Source organism: Zootoca vivipara, chromosome 6, assembly GCF_965207765.1.
Source record: "Zootoca vivipara chromosome 6, rZooViv2.hap1.1, whole genome shotgun sequence".
NCBI classification, from domain to species: domain Eukaryota; kingdom Metazoa; phylum Chordata; class Lepidosauria; order Squamata; family Lacertidae; genus Zootoca; species Zootoca vivipara.
The window spans coordinates 61,553,634-61,571,796 of NC_142589.1; the positions used below are offsets into that span (position 1 = coordinate 61,553,634).

General features: G+C 45.5%; 1 protein-coding gene across 4 annotated transcripts in view; it reads left to right on the plus strand.

Moving 5' to 3' along the window:
- The window catches only part of RPS6KA1 (ribosomal protein S6 kinase A1), an 87,846-nt gene that overhangs the window by 67,645 nt on the left and 2,038 nt on the right, over nucleotides 1–18,163 (plus strand). For all 4 annotated transcript variants that reach the window (XM_035121090.3, XM_035121092.3, XM_088672361.1 and 1 more), the window contains 15 exons: nucleotides 1,359–1,465; nucleotides 2,348–2,385; nucleotides 2,538–2,680; nucleotides 3,946–4,016; nucleotides 4,874–4,962; nucleotides 5,887–5,951; nucleotides 6,797–6,899; nucleotides 7,740–7,867; nucleotides 8,500–8,625; nucleotides 9,040–9,129; nucleotides 9,759–9,917; nucleotides 10,205–10,366; nucleotides 11,642–11,718; nucleotides 15,707–15,824; nucleotides 17,592–17,729. In XM_035121090.3, coding sequence (XP_034976981.3) covers nucleotides 1,359–1,465; nucleotides 2,348–2,385; nucleotides 2,538–2,680; nucleotides 3,946–4,016; nucleotides 4,874–4,962; nucleotides 5,887–5,951; nucleotides 6,797–6,899; nucleotides 7,740–7,867; nucleotides 8,500–8,625; nucleotides 9,040–9,129; nucleotides 9,759–9,917; nucleotides 10,205–10,366; nucleotides 11,642–11,718; nucleotides 15,707–15,824; nucleotides 17,592–17,729 — 1,614 coding nt within the window. The remainder of the gene's footprint in view (nucleotides 1–1,358; nucleotides 1,466–2,347; nucleotides 2,386–2,537; nucleotides 2,681–3,945; nucleotides 4,017–4,873; nucleotides 4,963–5,886; nucleotides 5,952–6,796; nucleotides 6,900–7,739; nucleotides 7,868–8,499; nucleotides 8,626–9,039; nucleotides 9,130–9,758; nucleotides 9,918–10,204; nucleotides 10,367–11,641; nucleotides 11,719–15,706; nucleotides 15,825–17,591; nucleotides 17,730–18,163) is intronic.

Genomic DNA, 18,163 nt, shown 5'->3' on the forward strand with positions numbered 1-18,163 from the left:
AAGCCAGTTTCTTGGAGAGGATGGATGCTGTAAGTTTTGGCATTTGAAGAAGCAGGCTTTTGGAAGAAGAAAAGAAGCCTAGCCCCCCCTTTTTTCTTCTTTGTCAAGCAGAGTAAAAAAGGATTGCAAAACAGTAACACATTCTTTCCTGTTACACCATAGCTGCTTGAGCAAAGCTATTGGTTACCTTGGAGTAGGAGGGGGAAAGGCTGGCAGGAAGTGTGGGGAAGAAGAGGCCCCGATGGGGTAACAGGAAACTGCTCTGAGAACAAGGAAGCATGTGACACCAGGAGGACAACAGCTAGATGATCTTCAAACAAAGATTCCAAATCTGTTTTCCCCCCCCTCCCCACCCACTGCTGCTCAGCAACTTCTAAATGTGCTTTTAAAATTTATGCATTTACTAGAATGTGCTTGTAGAATTGAAGCAAGGAAGTATATTTTTAATACGGTGGGAAAGGAATGGGGAAGAATCATTGACAGAGCCGTATGTGCTCAGCACATTCACACTGTGAGTGGCTCCTGGGGCTTAAAAAGCTGTGCAGGAATGGAACCCAGGTTCTGCTGCAATAATAAATTATATCTTTCTGTCCAGATTCAGAGATGCTGCTTCAAAGAGCTTAATAGCCTCATCCCTCCAAAAAAATAAATTGGGATAGTTTAGCACAATTACTTCTTTGAAACCTGGCCTGCCCTCTTTTGAGATTTACCGACATCTATGCATTTTTAAGCCATTTCTCTACATGAGTAGTGAGGTCTAGAAACTTGCAATTCTTTTTCTTTATTTAAGAGGGAAAGGTTATTATTATTGATATTTATTAGTCACTTTTTCCAGAAAAAATGAAACTCAAAGCTGCTTTGAACATTAAGAACAAGGATAAACAACCTAAAACACACAAGTAATATATGTAAGAAACTGATCTAACACAACCCCACTAAAGGAAAAGCATAAAATTAAGGTCCAGATGCCTGGGATAATGAGGATATTTTTACCTGGCATCTGCAGATAGTGATGGGGCCAGGCATGCCTCCCTGGGGAAAGCATTCCATACATGGGGAGCCACCACTAAGAAGGCCCGTTCTCATGTCACCCCTCCACCTCTCCCTCAGGGGGCACAAGGCAAAGGGCCTCAGATGAAGACTGCAGAGTCTAGGTTGCTTCATGTGGAGAGAGGTGGCCCTTGAGGTATTGGGGTCATGAGCCTCATAAGGCTTTATAGGTTACAGAATTTGACATGGAATATCAATAGTACTTGCTTGCCCAACAGTCTTAACAGACACATGAGGCATACTCAGACCTTTGCTGCTGCGTTAGTTCTACATTTCCTGACCTCAGCTGACTTCTCTGTTCCTCCAAGGTAATGTTCACAGAGGAAGACGTGAAATTCTACCTTGCAGAGCTGGCGCTTGGCCTCGGCCACTTGCACCGTTTGGGAATCGTCTACCGGGACCTTAAACCAGAGAAGTATGCCCCTATCCCTTCCTGGCTCTCAGGCGGACCCTGATTCCCCTTTCCCTGAATGTTCAGCTGGTCAGGCACTTCACCAGAAACCCTGTAACTCAGACCTGACTCACCACCACCACCTCTGCTCCAGGGGGTGATGGGTGGAATCTGAGAGCTATTCAGAAACCCTAGCAACTGCTGGTGTGGAGACACCTGGATCCTGCTTTTCCTCTTCAATTGAGACTCCAAATTCTAGGTTTGGGCAGAGATGAACCCTGCCACACCAGGCTTCAGGGGCCACCAACTGTTCCTAAGTAGACCATCATTCTGCCAAGAGCACTTTGAGGGGGGGGGGCAACAGGATGAAATGTCATGTACTACGTGATTTTTTGGCCTTCCCCTCTATCACAACTTGCCCCAGTGCTCTGTCTTCTGTAGAGCCAAGAAGGCAGCTGGGACTAATTCCAGGGCGAGAGGGCCAAGCTTGTTTCTAGCTTGACTTGTGAACATAAAATGGTGCTGAGCTGTAGAAGAACTTAAGAGCATTAACCAGCCAGCACCTAGCTAATGGGCCATGTGGGAGATGGAATGCAGTTGAATTCTGTTTTGCAAACTGTTTTGCAATGAGGCTTGCATCCAGTGTTGCACTAAAGAACCATCCTGTCAGTGCAAGTATTACCCCCCTTCCCCCTGCATGCCCCCTATATCTGCTCTGGATCCCCCCAATCCCTCCAAAGCAGATTTGGGGAGAGCCCAGGAGGAGTGGGGGGGGGTCCTATTGCACAAGCAGAAATCCTTGCACTGACAGGATGGTTACATAGGCTTGTATCTAATGTAGTGTTTTGTGTTCTGCTGATTCTATTTGTTTCTTCACCTTTTGTTCTTTCCTTCTTTTCCTCGCAGTATTCTCCTGGATGATGAAGGCCATATCAAACTCACAGGTACAGCCTGCCCTAAAAAGTTGATTGATTCCTGGATGTAATGATAAACTGCTTCTCTCTGTCTTGTCAAGCAAGCAGCTCATTTATTTTACTTTTTGCCCTCTCTATCCCTAATCCTCCCTACCGCCCCCAACTTCTTGCCCCTTTTGCAGACTTTGGTCTGAGCAAGGAAGCCATTGACCATGAGAAGAAAGCCTACTCTTTCTGTGGGACAGTGGAATACATGGCACCAGAAGTGGTGAATCGCCAAGGCCACACCCAGAGCGCTGACTGGTGGTCGTACGGGATTTTAATGGTAGTGTTTTCTTCCTTCCTTCCTTCCTTCCTTCCTTCCGCCCTGAAGCTGTCATGGGAGCTAACACTGCCTTCCCCAACCTGGTGCCTTTGAGATGTTTTGGACTGCAACTCCCATTGAGACCCAGCCTGTACGGCCAATGGCCAGGGATGATGGGAGTTGTAGTCCCAACAACATCGGAAGGGACGCAAGCTAGGAAAGGCGACTCTTAGTGAACAAGGCATAGCGGGCCTCTGAAGATTCTTTCGTCATCTGCTTGCTTGCTAAGTTGAAGAAGGCCACATACCACTTGGAAAGAGTTCTCATGGCAGGCATTGCAAGGATGCAGTGGTGGAAAGAAAGTGTTGCTGATAGTCTTTATTGAAACCTTCAGCAACCTACAGATGTTTAGGACTACGGCCCCCATTGGTCTCAGCCAGCACCTAGTTTTGGTCTGAAACATCTGGAGCCCCCCCCCCCAGTTGAGGAAGGTTGCTGTATAGAATGACCCTGGCCTATGTATTAATTTTATGCTGCAGTTTTGCCACTGTTTGGGGGTTGTTTTTTGATAATATTATTTTATATTTTATATTAGCTACCTTGAAAGAGCTTTGCCCTTTAAAGCAGCTTCATAAACACTTATATAAATAAATAGTCAGGAGAGGAATGTTCCACATCCAGATTGCCAGCCTTCTTGATGAGAACTTCAGATCCACTAGTATTGGGCCCATGAAAAGGCGTTGTGGGTGCCCCCAAGAAGATAGCCTTAGCATCGACCTTGTTGTCCAGTAGGACAATCGTCCTAAGGACCCTCAATACCACACCCAAGACCTCTTCCATCAGCTCAGGAATGGAGGCTGTAGGAAAGCATTTTGAAACTCTGTGTTTGGCTGTGGAAGCTGCTAGTGGGGGTGGCTGTTAGCTGAAGAAGTGCCGCCATCTTGTGGCAATTACATGTAAAAACTGGCCTTGCTAAGGTTTTTTTAAAAAATGGGTGAAAACAGCACAGGTCTTGTGGAACAGGTTTATTTGGTCTAAGCTGTCATGGAGGAGAGGAGGTCACTTTATCAAATGCATTCTTTGTTCATCTTCAGACTGGCTGAAGAAACCCAGCCGGATGAGCGGGGTACAAATAAATTATTATTATTATTATTATTATTATTATTATTATTATTATTATTATTATTATTTCAGTTGGCAGAGTTATTTCAGTTAAGCACACTGAAAGTTGTCCCCAGGGCCCCCTGGTTCATGAGTGTGTTACTTTTGCTTGCTCTCCTTTGCAGTTTGAGATGCTCACGGGGGCTCTGCCATTCCAGGGGAAGGACCGGAAGGAGACAATGACTCTCATTCTCAAGTAAGACCACACAACTGTAGAGGGTTTGCCTTGTGCTATAGACCCAGCCAGCAACTTGTTTACAAGGAGGGCCTTCCTTTGCCCAATACCACCAAATGATTCATAGTGCCACAGAGGCTGACCCTTGGTCTTTCCTGGAGTGGATCATGGGGTGGGCCAAATAGCATCGCTTGGAGTGCAGTGGGTAGTTTGGACCCAGGGTCTGCCAGTTGCCGATCTCTGCTGTATGCGCTTGGAAGCCATGCCATTGGAACAAGGATGGAGAACCTTTCTCTAGCCTGAGGGCCGGATTCCTTCATGGCCAGCCTTCCAGGGTCTGCATGCCAGTGGTAGACAGGGTCAGAGGCATAAGCAGGCAGAATCTCAGGTATGACTTTTAGCTTTCGTACAACAGGCTGAATTCCAGCCATGAAAAGTCTGCCGTTTCTACAGCCCTTTATAGACCTCTCTCCATTCAGGGAAAAAAAGAGGCAATGTCACAGTTGAAGGGTACGTTCCAGGCAAGGGGAAAAGACTCGAGGAGGATTTGGGGCAGGGCCATGATGGAGTGTGTGGCTTCTGAAGAGACTTGAGAGCCAAATATGGAGATTTGGGGGCCCGCATTCAATCCACGGACTGGAGGCTCCCCACCCTTGCATTGGAAGCATGGTTCTGTGTCCCCTCTGCCATTTCAAGAGCCCAGGTTTGTGATGTAGAAATGACAGAGCACACTGTATCCTTTGGCTCTGTGCTGTGAGAGGAAAGACAGCAGAGGGCGGTGCCGTGTTGGGGAGATGGAGATGCTACGGTCTGTTTGCTGCCTTCTCTTTCTCTCTGTGACTCATGGTTGGTTGCACAATTCTTTGCCTTTTGTTTAGAGCAAAGCTGGGCATGCCCCAGTTTCTGAGCTCTGAAGCGCAGAGTCTCCTGCGAGCCCTTTTCAAGAGGAACCCAGCCAATAGGTTAGGTAAGACTTGCTTTGTATCCAGCCACATCCCCGACACAAAAAAGTCCGCCACAGATTGGTAGTCAGATGCACATTGAGTTTTTTTCAGCAACATGGCACAATGCTGCTGGAACTCACTGACACAAAAAGTTTAAATCCTCCTGTGAAATTAAAACTTTATTAGGGTTCAGAGGAGGTTGTTTGTTTGTTTTGCAGATTTATAAGGTGCTTGGCAGCAAGAAGCTATCAAAGCAGTGTACAATAATGTAATGATACAGACCCTAAAAACAATGAAACAGTTTCTTCAGTTGTACAGTTAAAGTTCCATAAAATGAGTGGGTCACACACCAGGGAATGCCTTCTTAAACAAAAATGTATTCAGTATCTGCCTAAACAGCAAGACGCTAGGACGATTCCAGAGGGCTGCAACCACAACACTAAAAGCCTGGTTTCTAGTCCAAAGTGCACCTCTGGGGCATGCAGCACTCCCAGCAGTGCCCCATCCGTGAAGCACAGTTGCCGGGCAGGGATATATGTGGGAAAATAGCACATTAGCTACCCTGGCATCCGCAGTACGATGGAAATCAAAGGGTGGGTGGATCCTTCCCCCATTCCTATTTCACGCTTTAGCTCAAAACAGAGAGCTACAGTGCCTGTGACCCTCCAGATAGATATTGCTGGACTACCAACTCCATTGTCATTGGCTGTTCTGGCGGGAGCTGGGCTTCAACAACATCTGGACAGCCACAGATTATCCCTTCCTGCTGTGATAATGTTAGCAATACAGTCAGGAGACCCCTATTGAATCAGATCAAATGCCCATGTAGTCAAGCCACCAAGATACTCTGTTTACTTTTTTATTTAGAAATTTATGGACAACCCTTTGCCAGAAAGTCACAGGACAGTTTGCAGCATAATAAACAAAATGGTGTCTTTCTGTTTCAGGTTCTGGTTCAGATGGTGTTGAGGAAATAAAGCGCCACCCTTTCTATTCCACTATTGACTGGAATGTGAGTACCAGTCTTTTCCTCTGTTTTTCTCTTCGGCCATGCAAGTTCTTTAAAATTCACATCTGTAACTGGTAAACAGTACAACTGTGGCTTTTGATTTGCTGTGATAGGTGCTAGTTTGGACATGCTGGCTGTTCCGGAGAAGGGAACCAGAATTCTGGGTCCGGAAAGCAACTTCTGTGGCTCCCCAAAATTATGCAAATGGCTGAAGAGCAGCTGCGGGTGATGGTCTCCTTTCAGTTTAAAAAGCCAACCAATTGCTATCCTGACTCTGGTCTATGCAGTTCTCTGTATACAAAATGGCAGCCAACTTCAGTCCACGTTGTCCCGTGATGCCATTCCCCCAAACCGTGCCCATGGGCAGGGTTCAATCCTGCTGGGTGCTGCTTTGCGAGCACATATCCTGCAGGGAACACACTGGCAAAGACCCATCCCCACAGGTCAACTTTGACAGGTCGGTGAGACCACCTGCTTATCAGTCATTTGCTATCATCATGATGTGAGGTAATTGCCAAATGGGCAGGACTTCCTGGCTGTCACAGTTGACCCGGCAGTGGGATGGGATAATGATTTGGCCCATGAAGCCAGAAAGGTTCCCCACACCTGCTTCACATAAAGATAATGTTTTTGCATGAAGGAGCATTTCGTCATGTGATCCCACCTTTCCAAAGGGACGTGCTCAAGGTTCAGGTTAGCACCTGGGGGAGAACAAAGCCTCTAATCAGAATTTTGCTTTCCTCTTCCTCCTTTTGGCTTTCTTGGTGCATCTGTGTCTCAGTTTTTGGAATGACTTGTTTGGTGAAATGGATTCAGCTGCCCCTTGTGTATACCTTTTCACTCTGCAGAAACTCTTTCGCCGAGAAATCAAGCCACCTTTCAAACCTGCCGTTGGCCAACCAGATGATACCTTTTATTTTGACAAAGAGTTTACCTCACGAACACCAAAAGGTTTGTATTTTGGACTTTGGCACAATAAGAGATGTGTCTCATGATGCTGCATTAAGCCTGAATTGGGAATGGGAAATACAGTGCCCTCCAGATGTTGCTGAACTACAACTCCCATCTTCTCCGTCCACTAGCCATGCTGGCTAGGGATGTTGGGAGCTGTAGTCCAGCATCATCTGGAGGGCCACACATTCCCCATCCCCGGCCTTTTAAACCCTGATGTCTGGACATATTGGGTTATACCTAACTAAGTTCTACTCAGTGTAGATCCATCAAAATTACCATTTGATACAACTGCTTGTTAATAGGACACAAAAGAAGCCCTGAATTTGGTTTTAAGATCATGCATTAATGCCCAAGTTCAGTTTGGGATGTTGTTTGCAGTGAACTTTGCATATTTTCTCCCTTGGAAGCCTGATGGATGGGTTTTGCTTGATGTTTCATGCCCATCTGCAGGATCAGAAGTTCCCCATTTGCTTTTCCAGTATGAAAATCTTCCTTGTGTGCTAATGAAAGTCTAATAAAATTAGTATCCTGGGATGTACAGAGAGACCTTATTTAAAAGGGAGCATTCTGTCATTTAGCTCTCTCCTCTGCCTCTCCCCAAATGATACAGCCCAGCAAAAGTGGAACCATGTGAAATGCCCTTCTCATTTGTTTCTGTTCCAACATCATGGGTGGAATCAAGGAAAACCTTATTGTCCCTGGATTGCTCTCGCTTGATGGTCCTTACCTTGGGGCCGCCTTGATTGTACAGAGGGGACATAAAACAGCCACCTGCCAACAAGCTGCTGTTTCAATACAGTTAGTTTTCTTCTTTCCTCCCTCCCTCCCCTTTTCTAGACTCCCCTGGGATTCCACCTAGCGCAGGGGCCCATCAGCTCTTCCGAGGGTTCAGCTTTGTGGCCACTGGGCTGAATGAGGATGAGAAGGCCAAATCCCCACCAGTGCCTGTGCATTCTATGGTACAGGTAAGAAGAGGTGGGGAGGGTCGCAGACAAGCATTGTGAGAGCTGGTGGGGTGGGCCTGCAGCATGTTGAAGTAGAGCTGGGCTTAATTGAAGCTGCCTTCCCAAAATTATAGCTTTGGGTCTCTCCCACCCCCCACCCCATTTCCAAAGCAAATGACATTACAAAATAGCATGCATTTCAAAAGATAAGATAGACATTTCACAGCCTAGAGGCAGGTTTCGTCAGACGCAAATGGTCTCTTCAAAACTGCCTTATACGGAGTCACCACACGGAGTTTAGTACTGTCCACACTGACTGGCAGTGTGGCTCTCCAGGATTTTAGGCAGGCTCTTTTCCCAGCCCTGTTGAACCAGGGACTTTCAGAGGAAAGTAGCATTTTGGGGGAAGGATGTTCATGGGGGAAATCATTCTGGAGAGCAAAGCTTAAACCTCCCCCCCCCCAAAAAAAGAAAACAACCTCACTTGGAGGCCCAGTCTGGTGCACACCCACAGCCTACAGCCTCCTTTTGAAGTATATAAATTAAAGAGACAATAGCCCTTTGTGTGCCTCAGTCAGCATAGGAAGCTTGGCCCACTGAAGCAGCCTAAATTCTCGCCCTCCTCTTCTCTTTGTACTCAATCTGACTTCCAGCAACTGCATGGTAAGAATCACCAGTTTAGTGACGGCTACGTGGTGAAGGAGGCCATTGGCGTAGGTTCCTACTCGGTGTGCAAGCGCTGCATTCACAAGGCAACGGGCACAGAATATGCTGTCAAGGTCAGAGCCTTTTTTAAAAAGAATCTCATGACATAGTTGAAGGGGATTTTTATTTGCAGGTGTTTTTTTAGCGGGGGGGAGCCAAGGCTGGCAACCAGCACTTAAATCCTAAGCCTTGTGGCATCAGACTCCAGAGTCCCAACCTTTGCCAGCCTTCTCTTTGCACAGCAAGACCTTGGACCCGAGTTGGTGCAGCCTAGTAGTTTAAGTGAATTCAGATTTCAAATCTCAGTACCACCATGGATTTGCCAGGTGGCTTTGGGCATTTGTGCTGCTGCTGCCCTCTCTGTCTCTGTCTTATGTCTTCAGCCTCAGTCTGCAGTATGGGGATAATGCTAGGGCTGTTTTGAACACTCATGTGATATAAATGCTAAATTGGTGTGGCTTTGTAATAAGTGAGGTACCTTCTTGCAGGTGATTGACAAGAGTAAGCAGGATCCCTCGGAGGAGATTGAGATACTCCTACGGTATGGACAGCACCCCAATATCATCACTCTGAAGGATGTGAGTGTAATAGTAGAATAGGGTTGATTGGAAACTCAGGGCCTTGCTTGCTGGTGGGTTGCATGTGTCTCAGGAACTAAAATTGTAGTTCTTCCATAAGAAAATGTAGATTTGTGTCCCTTCTCTCCCTCTGTTCCATCCAGTTTGGATCCACAGCTGACCTTTTGCAAAGCAATAGCCTTGCAGGTTGCATAGTCTCTGCGTAGCTGTGTGCAAGTGAATTCTGATGTTTCACTCCAATATAGCTTTGACTCTCCTTCGTTCCAGCACAGAACTTGCCCTTGGAATGGCAATGTGTTTCTGGATGCCTGGGAACAAGCATGCTCTCATGCAGGCTGTCTTTTTTTCCAGCTGTGCTTTGCTGGATCAGATGCAGCAGTTTCTCTAGTTTCATGGATTTGGCATCACAAGCCCATCACAAAGCCAAATTTTGTCCCCATTTCTAATTTTTTTGTGCATCATGGAGCAAATGTGTGCAGGGCACACTTTGCCCTGTGCAGTCTCCTACCCTATAATGGACTCTTATGCGAAGCAGGATAACTTGGTCATAAATGCCATTCTGTATGCTTATAAAAGGTTTCAGGAGTGTAGTTAAATAGTAACTTCTTTAAAACATGTCCATCTGATAGGTGTATGACGATGGCAAGCATGTTTACCTGGTCACGGACTTAATGAGAGGAGGGGAGCTGCTGGATCGGATCCTCAAGCAGAAGTGCTTCTCTGAAAGGGAGGCCAGCTCTGTCCTGCACACGATCTGCAAGACTGTGGAATATCTTCACTCGCAAGGCGTAAGTTGGAGATATGGAGAAGCCTGCCAATGCTGCAGAGATCTCTCCTTCTCTCATCCAGTTGCAAAGAAGCAAGTGTGTCAATTGGGGAGAAGCAACATAACCAATTAGGGCCTTAAATCACCTGGTAGATATTAAGGTATTTGCCTAGTGTCAGAAGGATGAAACTTTGAGTGTATTTGAACAGAAAAACCAGGGTATAAGTGAATGCATAGCTATTGTTTGTAACTTGGAAGACAGCCATGACCGGAGGGAATAACCTGTGGTTTCCACTGTTGCCTTCACAGGTGGTCCACAGAGACTTGAAACCTAGCAACATCCTCTATGTAGATGAATCTGGCAACCCAGAGTCTATTCGCATTTGTGACTTCGGCTTCGCCAAGCAGCTGAGGGCAGACAATGGGCTCCTCATGACCCCTTGCTATACTGCCAATTTTGTGGCTCCAGAGGTGAGTAGCTCATGAGCTTTGCTGCATCGGTTGCTGCCATAGTCTACAAAATACTCATTCTACTGTTCTCAACCATTTCAGCATACAGGTGCAAACAAGCAGATTTCCACTGTGCCTGGCTGGAATGTGTCCTTGTTCTGATGGTGCCTCTTGCTAGCTATTGTAGAAATATGACATTTACATTGATTGACCTGGACACTTTCATTTTGACCTGCTAGCCGTCCCTTCCCTGCTTGGCTTAACTGTTGCTAAACAGGTTCACACCTAGTTTGATCGCTGAACACAGACCAGAATTGCCTTTCCAGTAAACAGCCAGTTTCACCAAATCATCTTAGGCCTAGAACAAACCAGATGATATCAAGATGTCTGTGCTGCAGATTATAATATGACAGAATTATATTCAGTAGATTAATAGACCCCTGGTGGTTGTATGCTCTGCTTGGCAGATGCATCAGGCAGGCAGTCAAATTTATCTGCTAAAAACATTGGCCATCACAAAAAATCCAAACAGTATTGAGGTACAATATAGCACCAGTAGTGTCCAGCACACTGGACCCCATGTTGTTCAATGAAATTTTGTCTAATCCATTGAGCTGCTAAAGCAGATACAGAAACCTAATATGCAGAGTATTTATCTTCACCCATCATCAAATAATCGATTATCTCTCTACTATTCCAGAAAAAAATCTTCTTGTTCTTTATACAGCAGTTACGGTGGCCAGTTGTTGGCTTTGCCATAGCTTCTTTTAAACTTTTGGCAGGCAAAATTTGGTTTTCTCAGATCCACCTATGCCGTATGGCAAAAATGTGTTCTGAGACTCAGCTGTGAGACACCATACACACATGTCCCTAAACATCTCTGAGTTTGGGCTTTTGTGTGTTTGACGCATTGCCTTTTTAGTTCATGATGCTACAGGCCTAAAAACAGATAAAGTCCACTTGTGTTCTTCTCTTCACTACTTTCTTTTTAGAACCAAAGGAACACGGAAGAGGCTACCAGCTCAAGTTGTCCCCACTTCTTATTGCATTCATTCTCATTCTTATTGGGGAGATAAAGCACTCCTGTACCACTTGGCTTTCTCCCAAGAATCCTGGGAAATGTAGCTTGTTAATGACGCTGGAAGTGTGGCTTTGTAAGGGGTCTCCTAAGAATGCTCAGCATCCTTAACAAGCGACAGGTACCAGCATTCTAAGTAGTATAATAGTGCTTTCAGTGTGTGGTATGGATGTGACCTGATGTTCTCTCTCATTTTTCTTGGTTCTTATCTCATTTAGGTATTGAAGCGACAAGGTTATGATGAAGCCTGTGATATCTGGAGCTTAGGGATCCTCCTCTACACAATGTTGGCAGGGTAGGTGCCAGCATCCATTGTGCTTGGTTAACAGTAGGCTTTCAGCCCTATTTATTTATTACAGTTTTATCCCACCCTTCCACCAAGGAGCTGAAGGAAGGACATACATGGTTGCCCTCTCTCTGGCTTTTATCTTCACAACACCCCTGTGAGGTAGGTTGAGCTAGAAGAAAATGAAGGGCCCATGATCACCCAGTGTACCTAATGGCTGAGCAAGAGATTCGAGTCCTTCCTATTTCTAATCCATCACTCTTAAACACTACACCACGCTAGCTCCCTGCAAAAATTTAATTGCTTAATTGTATGATTATTATTTTTTACACCACACATATGCACATGTGCGCACATGCACACACATTTCTATATAATATTTGCACTAGGCCATCATCACAATGTTTCCATTGGCTGCTTACCAAGGTTCTCAAGGCAGGGGCAGGGCAGGGTGAGGTCACCCTGCGAAAACAACATGTTGACAGGGGAAGAGAAGCAAGAAGCAAGTGGGGGCAGGTTAATATCAGGGCAGGGAGAAGCAGGTGGGAGACAGCCAGGCACCATGACAGAAGGTGGAAGACCGAGAAGAGTAAGCAGCCATGCTGGGATCCCATCTGTTTAGAGAAGCTCCCTGGCAGAGCAAGGACAGCATCACCCATGGTGGTGGAGGTCAGGAAGGAGGAGAAGGGGAGGCACAGGAAGGAAATGGAAAAAGGAGGGAGTCAGGTCCGTGGTGGTGAATGACTGTGGGGTGGCGGCAAAAGAAGGCCTGGGCAGAGGTTGAGACAGGTGGAACTGGCATGGGGCAACGTGTTGTTTGGAGGGGGAATATGAGGGGGAGGGGTGAAGGTGTGTGTGAGAGAGAATTGTAGGGCTCTAGTGATGGGGGGAAGAAAGCTGGAGAGGAGGAGGAATTGGGGAGAGGGCAGGTGGCAGTGCCTGGGGTTGAAGAGGGCATTTCTAGCTAGAGGAGCATTTGGAGGAATAAGGGGGAATATGGCAAGGAGGGAAGAAGGTAGGTCCAGGAGGAGGGTTGATAGGCAATATAGGGCTGCTGGAAGGGGGCAGGGTAGGGTTGAAGGAGACTGGGGGAGGCAAATATTAGTCTTTGTTTGTATGTGAGGGGAAGAGGGGGGAGAGATCAATGTGATAACAGAGGTGGCTGGTGAAAGTGGTGGTGGGGAGCAAGGATTACACTGGGTTCCTTGAAGGGCCGGGGAAAACAACAGGAGGCGGCATGGGAATGGGGCTGAAGGTGAAAAATGGAGGTACTGTACAATAATTGAGAGAAGCACCTTCAAAATAGTGCTGGGTAAGTGAAAAGGGGGATTAGCAGTTGCATTGGGTGGAAGGAGGAAGGCTGAAAAGGTTACCCTGGGGAAAGTGACCGGGGGGGGGGGGGGTCAGTGGCTAAGCATTAAAGATTTAGGTAAAAACAGTATTTCCAAAGCAAGAAGCATATACTCTTCATTTTTACATTATACACACGTGTGTAGCTGGCATCATTTGAATAAGAGTCGTTCTGTCCTCTATAAGACAATAAAATGCCTATTTTAGGGTGGCGCTTGCCATCTGCAGTTTTCATGAATGATTTTTTTAAAAGATGCTACTTAGTTTTAATCAGATGCACATTTTCAGATGATTAAAGAGTTTCTAATCAAATCGATCCATTAAACATTGCAGCCCCAAGTTTCTTATTGGTTCTAGATGGATGCCTATTAAGTCTGTCCTGGATCTCCAGCAAAAAGCACAGACTACTACACTGAGCACATGCCAGTCTTACAGAGTAAGACATTAGGTGGAGAGAGGCAGCTGCCTTGGGGAACAGAGGCTGGGTATGGGGTGTGGACAGTAGTGGCACACACACACACACACACACACACACACCCACACACACCAACCATTCATCCTGGTCCACCTGGCAGCCAGCTGCCTTCAAATGTGGATATGTGGGTTGCTATCTTTGTCACCTGTGTTGCAGTTAGAATCAGTTACCAGTCTGGTCAGCTTCTGTGCATGGAACTAGGGTGTGGGGACTCCATCTTGTTTTCACTTCCAGCAACAAAATGTCTTTTTGCAGAGTGAGGTGTTCCCCCCAAATAATAATAATAATAATAATAATAATAATAATAATAATAATAATAATCAGGTGTCATGAAATGGCAGCAAACTGTTTAGTTATTTAATTTATTGTTGCATTTTTACCACCCAGGAGGGAGAGGAGCATGTGAGATTTTCTGCTTCAGGTGCCAAACAACTTGATCAGTGTTGGGTATGACATACCTTGACTGGAGTGGGGGGAAGAGAATGTCATTTGCTACTCCACCTGAGGTAGTGAAATGTCCTTGGCTGGCCCTAACCTTACAACTAGATACATGTCAACAACTGTATCCTACCTCTCTTGAGAGGGACTTGGTGTCGTAGATAGGGCTCAGGGCACTTACCACTCTGATCTGTTTAGCCCTAGTGAGGCTGCTACATCAGGTGACTTTCGATGATAGCCCTTGGAATAGTATCCTCTTGTGTTTGTAAAAGTAATGGAAGGTGTGCCACACCCTTAGCTTGGGTGTCCCAGAACTGGTCTTAACCACTAGGTGTCAGCGTTTTCCTTGAATCCACAAAATAGACTTCTCTTCTGGTGTTTCTCAGGAGCCCCAGTGGTTGAAGGAAGAATGTAGGGCCTGATGGGAATCCTAATGATTCTGGGAAGAGGCAAAGAGCATGGGGCTTGGGGGAGCGATGCACTAAATGAGGGGGGGGGTGAGGAATCCCAAATCATGAAGACCCTTTTACCCAGGGTTCACTGAATGGAGGAAATGAGATAATGGTTCAGTAGCTGCAACTGGATGCAGCTATGGAAATTGGGCAGTGTTCAATGGAGATCCACAGTGTGCCATCCTTTTAATGAGGCAATATGAAGCAGTCTGTTTCTAAGGCAAGTTGCATGGGGGCGGCAGATCTGACCCCCGTCCCACAACAGATCACCCGCCTCCAGCAGCAGAGAAACACCATCAGCAGCAGTTTCCGGGTTCCAGTGAGATCTTGTGAGCTTCCATGAGTGCCCCACCACCAGTGCAGGAAGGGGTTGTTTAGTAACATAATACAGTAAATAGGTTGAACTGCATAGGATCATAGGAAAGTGCCTTAAAGCAGGTAGGAGTATAGGCCAAACTAGCTCAGTACTGACTGGCTTCTGGCAAAGAATCAGGAACTGAACTGGGACCTTCTGCATTCCAAGCATGTACACTTCCACTCAGCCTTGGCTTCACTGCTCCCATCACCTGGTGCAGAACTGGGCCTATCGGAACTGTTTTTGAGGCACCCCCATTAAAAGATTATTCTTTGTTTCCAGCTTTCGGGTACCTCTTAAAACAGTTTTATATGGTGCCACCCGTTCTTTTTCAATACATCCAAGCAGGGATTCCAAGCTTTAGAAAAACTGCTGTGGGTATAGTGTTGTTGTTGTTGTTGTTACTACTACTACTACTACTACGAATTGTACATTTAAAAACTGGTGTGAACATATTATTAACCATTTTAGAGCAATAATGAACCTGAAGGTCGGTCTGGTCAACCCTTTGCAATATTCTACACCCAGCCAATCATTGACAGACTAGCGCACATAATTCATCTTATAATAAGGCACTCTTGACTTATTGCACGGTCATAATTATAATGATTTATGACATCTTCTAGTGTGGAGACTGTGTCTGTCTATCTGTCTCTCCTGATAATCCCAGCTTTCATGGAGGTATTTTTTTACCCCCTTTGCAAAAAAAAAAAAAAATAGCAACTTGTGCAGAAAAGCTTTATGTCTGTTGAAGTCTGCTAGGAGTTTAGCACCTCTTCTTTGTTCCTAGGTAGTCCCACCCCCCACCCCCAACCTTACCTCCTTCCTCCCACTGTTCCAGGCTTACCACCCCTCCTTTCCATCTGCTACCATAGTGTTGCAGTTTTTTAAAAAAAAATAAAAAATACTATTTTTCCTCTCTTGCAGGTACACCCCATTTGCAAATGGGCCCGGTGACACCCCTGAGGAGATCCTCATGCGAATAGGTGGGGGAAAGTTCTCCCTTAAAGGGGGGAATTGGGACACAGTTTCAGACGCAGCCAAGGTAAGACTGAGTGCTGATGTTCGAAGTGGAGTTTGGGTGTTGTCATCCTTCTTCTGGCTTGGGGCAGGGGCTTGCTATATCCCTGGACTTCCTGTCCTGCAGAGAAGTGACCCCTGCACCTTGCTCTTGTCATTAGCATGGTATCTGGAGAGCTATTGGTCCCTTTCAGTTCTCTGCAGAATTTTTATATGGAGCAACACTTGGATTCCTGAGAACATCTCCTTGCTCACTTTTGTTTTCTAGTTTCAAACTCTGTGGTTAGGAAGGTTTTCAGGCAATATTTGCAAGGCTGTGATGCCTGTTCCCTGAATGCTGTCTGTGGCTTCTGCTTCTCTTGCCCCCATCCTATAACACATCCTGACCTCGTTCCTGCATCTTCTGCTCCATCTTTTTCTACCTGCCCTTCAGAATAAAACACACGGATCTTAAATGGGCAGAGATGTGTGTGAGATGTTGATACTGAGCACTTTTATATAAAATGGGCAGGTCTGCCAAAATGGCATTGGATGTTCAATCCTGGTTGCAGAGTTTCTCGATCTCATTACCCAGACCTTAGGGTGTAGTATTCAATGCTAGTCTTACTTGGAGCAGTTCATTCATTTCAATGAGTCTTGTGTAGAACTTAGTTGACTATCCCTCAATTATTATAATTTGACTTGGAGCATGAACACCTCCACCAACACCCATAATGGCAAGAATTTTCTACATGTTCAGTGTGTTATATAAGAGAAGTTTAGACTTCTGGTATTTCCCCAAATATTGGGCCTGGTGACTGCCATGTTTCGTTGTGGGGGCGGCAGACATTTTTTTCCTTCACAACACCCCAGAATAATTGAACATCCAGGACATTGAAAGGTGAAGTGAGATGGTGGCTGGAATCTAGTCAGCACTGAAGTTCTAGAGGTATGAAAAAGGATGACATAATTTGGCTTTTAAAATTATTTGTTTAATCAACAGGATTTATAAACCATTTAATCACCCATAACTGCTTAATGTTTATTAAGAAAAACTCACAAAATCAAAAGTTTAAAGCAAGTTCACTTGAAATTGATAAAAATATATGTAAAATCAGCCATTATTTTAAAATACATATAATAAAATAAAATTACATGTCAAGATAGGCTTGCCTAAACATAGAAAGGCCTTTTTTTGCTGCAGGCACTGAAATCAATACAGCAAAGGCAATATCAATGGGGGCAGGAAGTTAAGAGGTCCTAGGGCAGGTGTCATCTGTGTCCACCCTCAAAAATGTTGCTGGGCTGTTGCCAGCTGCGTAATTGAATCAAAGCAGCACACACACTTCAGGAAGTTCTTACCTATTCCTACAATGGACTGGGATCTTGTTATCAGCCTTTTTTGGAATGCAGAAATTTCCCCTATTGGTTGATGGTAATCTATGCAGTCCTCTTGCCACCAGTGGGTACTTGGAATAGTAAAGGAGTGTAGATTAAATAGAAGAGCTATTACAGTAAGAAGGGTAGGAGGAAAAAGAGAGCTTCTTGGCGGGGGGGGGGATCCCTAAGTAATTTAAAAAGTTGTCAGATGCACAAGGAAGAAACAAAGTGATCTACACCTGGATATCAAGGGTGCGCTTTCTTCTATAAGACAACCAAAGTCAGATTCTGGGAACAAGCGTCAAATAAATATAGCCAGGAACTTGAGAAATAGAAGTGCTGGCCTTATAAGCCAGTCAAAAATCTGTGAATTTGTAGGTCACCCAGGTGAAAAAGGCATACAGCAGCTATATTCTCTGAATGCTTGTTGCAGGACCTGGTATCGAAGATGCTCCACGTTGATCCTCATCAGCGCCTGACAGCCAAACAAGTCCTCCAGCACTTATGGATAACCCAGAAGGACAAGTTGCCCCAGAGCCAGTTAAATCACCAGGATGTACAGCTTGTAAAGGTACAAATCTGGGTGGGAGGTGGTGGCAGAGGGAGAGGGATTTGTGTGCTTCCTGCATTGTCACCTTACATATAACACATTGGCCATGTTGATATTTATTTATTCATTTAAAATACTGGTAGGGTGTTTCTCTGCTCTTTAGCTGAAAATGTCCCCACAGCTGCTTAATATCAATAAAAACAAAGCAGTCCCTACAATCTAAAAGACATGTCACAAAAGGAAAAAAGGTGATGAGGGAAAAGGAAACCACGCAAACTCAGGCACCAATTCCTGTAGGTACATATTAGTTCTTAATGACCAGCTGGAATGGAAACAGGAAGAGGATAAGCCAAATGGAGCTGCTCTCTCAGCTTCCATCTTTGTCTGCTGCAGGCTGTTGGAATGGCGGCTGCTAGATGTCAGCTGAGGAATAGAGGTAACCAATACAGTAGAGC